Source organism: Penaeus chinensis, chromosome 28, assembly GCF_019202785.1.
Source record: "Penaeus chinensis breed Huanghai No. 1 chromosome 28, ASM1920278v2, whole genome shotgun sequence".
Lineage (NCBI taxonomy): Eukaryota > Metazoa > Arthropoda > Malacostraca > Decapoda > Penaeidae > Penaeus > Penaeus chinensis.
In genome coordinates, this window is record NC_061846.1 from 7,989,949 (window position 1) to 7,998,927 (window position 8,979).

At 42.7% G+C, this 8,979-nt stretch overlaps 1 protein-coding gene across 1 annotated transcript; it reads right to left on the reverse strand.

Annotated features, from left to right (window-relative positions):
• Window positions 1-6,929: 6,929 nt before the first annotated feature.
• Window positions 6,930-8,682, reverse strand: LOC125039959. The gene is made up of 2 exons (XM_047634364.1): window positions 7,461-8,682; window positions 6,930-7,408 (listed from the first exon to the last, which is right to left on the reverse strand). The coding sequence occupies exons 1-2, from the start codon at window positions 8,680-8,682 to the stop codon at window positions 6,930-6,932; spliced, it is 1,701 nt and encodes a 566-aa protein (XP_047490320.1).
• Window positions 8,683-8,979: the final 297 nt, after the last annotated feature.

An 8,979-nucleotide genomic window follows, 5' to 3' on the forward strand; every position in this document is an offset into this window, starting at 1 on the left:
CAGTCTGAAAATTAGGAGAAAATAGCCAACATTTACCCCTTCTGTTTCTGACCAACGTTGTATCAATTTTCTCGGACTTGGGTCTCCTGAACGCACTGCCGGTTACTCTGATATCTCGCAACCCCTGAAAGGTTATATGAATCAGAGTAAATTAAGCTGTAATCAAAGAATAGGCCAATTCTTGCTACACCTAGGTCCCCGCTTCCAGCAAGCGGGGACCTAAGTATAGCATTTACACATTTACACACTTACACATCCAGTATTCAGTATTTTCCTCCCCCCTCTCTTATACAACATTCACGCACCCATACACAATGCACACGGTTCCCGAATTTACTAATCGGGTTGTTGCCTGGAACTTTGCATCTGTCCACTGCATACGATTTTTTTTCCTGTATGAATATCTATATTCTCTGTTGAGCATTAATATATTTATCTTTATTAGCATCAGCCTCATTTTTAGGATAAAATGTAAGGAAGACATTCACATTTTTTTCTACCTCAAAACCACCCATAGGCACGTCACTGAAAACCGAACATTGATCTGTTCTTTTTTAAAAAAAATTTTTATGTCATTTCGTTGTTGCTTACCTTACGTATCAACTGTTATTCTCTGGGAGATTTTTCCAGTAAGACACAGTTACGGACAGACTGAATCACCCAATCTTGCAACGACATTTCGCCAAATAATTCAAAAATTTATGCCGTCTTTGATTCAGAAAAATAATTTGAACTAACGAAGATGGTAAGCAGTTGGATAATGATGAAGGAGAATAAGATTTTAGCGAATAAGGAGACAAAAAGGAAAGTAGGAATGTCTAATTATTCTCAAACAGCGTGCAAGAGAGGGGAAATTATGTGCGATTTCAGAAACATTATTTTGTTGTATTTCGGAAGCATTTATAAGACTGCGTTGTATTCCCATTTGCAGCAAAATAATCGGTATAATACATCGCTCTGAAAATGAGTTTGTTGACTGTGGCAATAAAAATTGCGTCTAATTGTCTGTTTGCTGATCGACCTAACAAATACATTTTCAAAGCACGAACTTTTTATTTTGTTTTTGTTTTTATGATAAAGGTTTAGGCAAGTGAGGAGTTGGCACCTTGTGTCTGCTCTCCCAGTCAATACCGAACGTCTCTAGCGTTTAATTTGCACGGTTAGTTTCAAAAGAACGCTCGCTTCCAGTGAAAGTCATCGAAGTACGTGCTGTTTTTCTGTTTTCTTTACTTAATTTTCTCCATTCTGTACCGCATGACTGCCTGAAATTCATGTAATTAGGAAAATGTACCTTTATCTTAATTCCTGTTGATGTTCCTTTACACTATTAGATCTGATAACAACGAAACTATGCAAACTATTTTGTAATGGTGATCACTTCAACAATGACAATAATTTAAAGAGCAAATAAAAACGCATCGTTAGTACCACGCAACTATTTGCCAAAGCCAACAAACTCATTTACTGAATGTTATTTTCCACTGTGGATTCTTCTGCTGTTAAATGGAAAACAAAGGAAGCGACGTGAATAATGCGAAATAAAAAGTCAAAGGTTTTTGCTGATACATTTTAAACATAATTTATCTTTGGTCACACTTTGACACAATTTATAGTCCCAATATTCTTTTTATTTTGGTCATCGAAGTCGATTTTTTTTCCTTTCTAATTCCTCTTAAGAGATTACCCTAAGTTATTGAGAGAGAGAGAGGAAGAAAGAAAGAGAGAGAGAGAGAGGGGGGGGGAGAGAGAAAGAGAGAGGGAGAGAGAGAGAGAAAGAGGGAGGGAGAGAGAGAGGGGGGGAGAGATATGGGGTCTTTTTCATAAAAAAACTATCAGTACCCTTGTTATTTTCTAATTTTATTATCTTTGTCGTAACACTTTGTACTTCAATAAAGGAAGGAAGATTTACATTATCTTAACTTCTTACTGAAGAACCCTTATACTATAAAAGATAAGAACAAAACTACGAAAATGAAATATAGTGATGGTCACAGCAACAAAAACAAGTCCTAGAAGAACCAATAGAAGCACCGCTTGTATTTTGTCACGTGACCAATTGCCAAAACCGACAAGCTCATTTACTAAGCACTGTATTACACTGTAGATTAGTTTGTTACTCAGAGAAATCGTTACAAGAATGTACGATTTCACCTGTCGAGCAATAATTTACAGTGACATGTGACTGCATCTTGCTTAGTGGGAAAAAATACACAGAGAATAACAACGGAAGAGAGAGAGAGAGAGAGAGAGAACTGTCGCTATGTATGTTTTTTGACGTGTTATGAAAGTTTCATATATATCATTCTAATAATGGTAACATCGCCAACAACAATAATGATAATGATAATCTTGATAATGATAATGATTTCGGATACCAACGAACTGTGCATTGATCTTTCAAATCTTAGTGCTGCATCAGAGGAATTCTAAAGGGATTTTACATTTCAGGCGTTTTACTGCAGTGCCCTCAGATCATTACAGTGTGTCAGTCCTTGCACTGTCTGTGAACACTTTCCCGATCAAGAGCAAACAAACAAACAGACTTTTCCCCTTTAGTTTAGCATTCATGGCTACCTCTCTGCTTATAGATTGCATTAAGCATATAATATAAGACGCATATTGCTAGCATTACATGAATAAGTAAAGGAATTGGTGCTCAATAGAATGTCTTTTTTTGTCTATCCACCTAATTATATCGAAATCTCGAATTGCATGTAAAGCAGAAACTTGATGGGATATTTCAATATATTATGGGTCCAGCATCCGTATATCGATATTGTTGGGCAAACGACCGCCTCACCATGCAATCTGCATGGTGCTAGAGAAATTTCTGAACCTCTGCAGGTTCAGAATGTCGGGGGAGTCGAGCGGCATCCTGACCTTGATTATGGTGCAAGCAGGTCCATAGATTTCCCTTCATCTCAACCATAATGGTTGCAGTGCCGTGATCTGGCACTTGGTATTAGGTCAAGGTATTTCATATAGGTCATGTGAATTCATTTATTCTGACAGCACTGGTCATTACACGAGCCATTAACAGTATCATATAACTCATAAATTACTACTCACTAAGATGATTATCACTGGAATACCTAAATGCAAGAGACGACCGATTAGGAGAGCGGTCGTCACACATCAGAGCCGAAGGGCGGCAGCGCTGAGTGAGAGAACATGTGGAGCTTGAGCTTGTACCGGCTGTCGTAGAGCTTTTGACAGACGGAGCACTTGTAGGTCCTCGGAGAGCTGTTCGGACGGGGCCTTTTCCTAGTTGCCACCTGAGGTCGAGGGGCCATCGTGGGCGTAGCCAGTGGGTACGGGACAGGCAGTGGGGCACCCAAGAAAGGGGCAGGGGACGTGGACACGACGTACACCAGGAGGGACGAAGGGGACGCGTCCAAGGACGCCCTTCCCGACACAAGGGCGGGGATGAGGTACAGCGGGCCGGGCAGGGACGAGAGGTCACAGTCTACGTCGCTGGCCTCCGTCACAGAAATCTCGACGGAAAGATCCTGCGGCGCCGGGGCCTCTGCGTGAGAGGGAGGGGGCGAGGTCAATATCTGCTGCGTTGGAGACGAACTCATCATTTCTGACTCGAAATGATGAAAACCCTTCGTAGGAGTAGCTTCTTGCCCTTCAGGAGAGGGAGACCGGTGCCACGTGGCGAAGTCGTGACGGCGCCCGACCAAGCACCTCCTCTTCGCAGGTGGGGTTGTATCGGGCGCCTCCAGCCAAGAAGTGTCGAGCATCGCCAAATCGGACTCGAAGTCCCCGAGGCCCAAGTCCTGCACGAGAGCGTCCAGCATCGTTGAGAGTGTCAAAAGGGAGGTGAATGTGACGTCGTCCTCCGTTGACGCTATTCAAAAAGGCCAAAAGACCTGACTCCGGGCGGCTCCCGCAGGACCTCGGGGAGGGGAAAGGACCCACGAGTTCCCTCCCTGCGGTTTCTGAGTCAGGAATGCGGTGCTCCTCGCGCTCTGCTCGCAGAAGATACAGAAGTATAAGTAGAATTGCCATACATTATACTCAATACTGCGAAGATTTCTTTTATCTTTACTAGATAATAAAAAAAACAATATATACATATACATGCATATACATATGCATACATATACACACATATACATGCATATACATATGCATACATATACATACATATACATGCATATACATGCATATACATATCCATACATATGCATACATATGCATGCATATACATGCATATACATATGCATACATATACATATGCATACATATACATATGCATACATATACATATGCATACATATACATATGCAAACATATACATATACATACATATACATGTATACATATATATATATATGTAAAATGTTACTTGATAAGGACATATGTATATATACATATATACATGCATATACATATAAATACATATACATATGCATACATATACATATGCATACATATACATATGCATACATATACATGTATACATATATATATGTAAAAAGTTACTTGATAAGGACATATGTATATATACATATATACATGCATATACATATACATACATATACATATGCATACATATACATATGCATACATATTACATATGCATACATATACATATGCATACATATACATATGCATACATATGTATACATATGCATACATATACATATGCATACATATACATATGCATACATATGTATACATATGCATACATATACATATGCATACATATGTATACATATGCATACATATACATATGCATACATATACATATGCATACATATACATATGCATACATATACATATGCATACATATGTATACATATGCATACATATACATATGCATACATATACATATGCATACATATGTATACATATGCATACATATACATATGCATACATATACATATGCATACATATGTATACATATGCATACATATACATAGGCATACATATACATATGCATACATATGTATACATATGCATACATATACATAGGCATACATATACATATGCATACATATGTATACATATGCATACATATACATAGGCATACATATACATATGCATACATATGTATACATATGCATACATATACATAGGCATACATATACATATGCATACATATGTATACATATGCATACATATACATAGGCATACATATACATATGCATACATATGTATACATATGCATACATATACATAGGCATACATATACATATGCATACATATACATATGCATACATATACATAGGCATACATATACATAGGCATACATATACATAGGCATACATATACATAGGCATACATATACATAGGCATACATATACATAGGCATACATATACATAGGCATACATATACATAGGCATACATATACATAGGCATACATATACATAGGCATACATATACATAGGCATACATATACATAGGCATACATATACATAGGCATACATATACATAGGCATACATATACATAGGCATACATATACATAGGCATACATATACATAGGCATACATATACATAGGCATACATATACATAGGCATACATATACATAGGCATACATATACATAGGCATACATATACATAGGCATACATATACATAGGCATACATATACATAGGCATACATATACATAGGCATACATATACATAGGCATACATATACATAGGCATACATATACATAGGCATACATATACATAGGCATACATATACATAGGCATACATATACATAGGCATACATATACATAGGCATACATATACATAGGCATACATATACATAGGCATACATATACATAGGCATACATATACATAGGCATACATATACATAGGCATACATATACATAGGCATACATATACATAGGCATACATATACATAGGCATACATATACATAGGCATACATATACATAGGCATACATATACATAGGCATACATATACATAGGCATACATATACATAGGCATACATATACATAGGCATACATATACATAGGCATACATATACATAGGCATACATATACATAGGCATACATATACATAGGCATACATATACATAGGCATTCATATACATAGGCATACATATACATAGGCATACATATACATAGGCATACATATACATAGGCATACATATACATAGGCATACATATACATATGCATACATATACATTTGCATACATATACATTTGCATACATTTACTCCGTAAGACTGGAGTTGTTCCAAACTCTCTGGTACAGTTTCGACATAACTGCTGTGGCCTTGGCGATCCTGCTGCTGACTTCTGTTTCCAGTGTGTGTGAGCTTGAGATCGAGGACCCAAGGTAGGTGAAGTTTCCCACAGCTTCCAGCACGTGCCCATCGATGGTGATGCTTGGGGGATGGTCTGTGCCCTGCGCCATGACGCTCGTCTTCTTCAGGCTGATGGTGAGCCCAAACTCCTTGCAGGCGGCGGAGAATCGACGACAAGCTGCTGCAGACCGTCTTCTGTGTGCGAGGCTAGGGCTGCATCATCGGCGAAGAGCATCTCGCGAATGAGCACCTCTCTCACTTTGGTCTTGGCACGGAGACGGGCAATGTTGAGAAATTTGCCATCGGCTCTGGTGTGGATGCACACCCCTTCGCTGCAGTCTTTGAAGGCGTACTGAAGGAGCATGGAGAAAAAGATGCCAATGAGTGTCGGCGCAAGGACACAGCCCTGCTTTACACCACTACTGACAGGAAAGACCCTGGACGTGACACCGTTGAAGCTCGCTGTGCTGCGCATGTTGTAGTGGAATGACGTGACGACAGCAAGCAGGTGTGGGGGACAGCCGATCTTCTTAAGGAGCTGGAAGAGTCCGCTCCTGCTGACCATGTCGAACGCCTTTGTTAGATCAATGAAGGCAAGGTAGAGAGGCATCTGCTGTTCCTGGCACTTCTCTTGGAGCTGGCGCAGGGAGAATACCATGTCTACTGTTGACCGGCCTGCACGGAAGCCACACTGGGACTCAGAGTAGACACGAGGGTCTGTAAGCGGGTAAGGGTGACTCGTGCGAAGACCTTCCCCACAATGCTCAGGAGAGAGATACCTCGATAGTTGTTGCAGTCGCTTTTGTCACCCTTGTTTTTGTACAGGGTGATGACGTTCGCATCACGCATGTCCTGAGGGATGTGTCCTTTCTCCCAACATTTGCAGAGAAGGGTGTGCAGGGGCTCGAGTAGTGCAGGTTTCCCACCCTTTAGGACCTCTGCTGGAATGCTGTCAATCCCTGGGGCCTTTCCGCTTAAGAGATTGCTGATGGCTTTGCTGAGCTCCTCCTTTGTGGGCAGGGCATCAAGTTCCTCCATCACAGGCAGGTCGGGGGTGTCGGCAAGGGCAGCATCAGTGACAACATTCTGTGTGGTGTCCAGCTCCAGGTAGTGCTCAACCCATCGTTCTAGCTGCTTGCCTTAGTCGGTGATCACGTCGCCTGTCTTGGTCTTGAGGGGGGGTGGACTTACTGGGCGCTGGACCTGTCGCCTTCTTGATGCCCTCGTACATCCCTCTTGCATCTATGTCTGCAGCAAGTTGTATTCTACTGCAGAGATTCAACCAGTAGGTGTTTGCGCAGTGACGAGCTGTCTGCTGGGATGTTTTCCTGGCAACCCTGAGTGCAGTAAGCGTGGTGGGGTTTGGGGCGTTCTTGTAGGCCAGAAGGGTCTTCCCCTTAGCCTCAACCACAGGCTCCATCCTGTCCCAGTGAGCCTTAAACCAGTCAGCGTTTTTGTGTTCCTTCTTTCCGTAAGCGGAGATGGCTGCACTGTAGATCGAGTCCCGCAGGTGGGACCAGATGAGGTCTGTGGTGTCGTCTTCAGACATCCCCCTTGCTAGGGTCACGTTGAGAAGGTTCAGGAAGCCCTGCATCTTAAGGGGGTTTCTGGCATTGCAGGTGTTGACGCGTGGCCGTCCGCTCTCCTTGCTGTGGTGTATCTTCCTCGGGGCAATGCGCACCTTACTGGCGACGAGGGAATGGTCAGTGTCGCAGTCAGCACAGTGGTAGGTACGAGTGAGGAGGACGCTGGCAAGGTCCTTGCGTCTGGTCAATACCAAGTTGAGCTGTTGCCAGTGGCGTGAACGAGAATGTCTCCAGGAGACCTGATGGATTTCTTTGCACGGGAAGGTGTTGGTGATGCAAAGGCCGTGGTAGCAGCACAGCTCTAGCAGACGCTGGCCATTGTCATTTATCTTCCCGCGTCCGTAGGCACCGAGACAGGAGAGCCAAGCCTCGTGGTCAGCTCCCACTCTGGCATTGAAGTCGCCAAGGAGGTAAAGCATGTCAGTGCTGGGGGATCGGGATATATCATCCAGGGCACCATAGAACTGGTCCTTATCCTCAGGGGTAGAGTACAGCGTGGGCGAGTACACACTGATGATGGTGGCTGAGCCGGAAGACGTGGACAGGCGGAAGGTCAGAATTCTCTCTGTGCCTGCTGAAGAGGGCTCGATGGAGGTCATCAGTGTGTTCCTTATGGCAAAGCCGACACCATGCTGGCGGAGTTCTTCAGGGGGTTTACCTTTCCAGAAGAAGGTGTAGCTCTCTTCTCTGAGGGTGCCACTGTCTGCAAGCCTCGTCTCCAGCAAGCATGCAATGTCTACACCTAGCCGAGAGAGCTCTCTGTCGATGACAGCTGTTTTCCTGGCATCATCAACCTGTTGGATGTCGGGGGAGAGGTCGGGACACATGGTCCTGACATTCCAAGTAGCAAAGCGAAGACATGGGGTCTTCGAAGATTTTCTTTTGTATTTGTTGTTGCCTGGTGCGGTCTTTTATGGCCCACTTTTCAAGTCGGAACTATAATCTCCATGCACCCAGTGGAGCAGATGAACCATGGCAGAACAGCACCTAAGTGGCTGGGGGCTGCCCAGCTTGAGGCGGGCGGTAGCTGTTCAGTGGGACTGCAATGGTCCCTCCCACCGTCAGAGATGGCCCCTGGCGCCCGTTTCCTTCGCCAATCAATTGGGCTTATAACCGGTATCTGC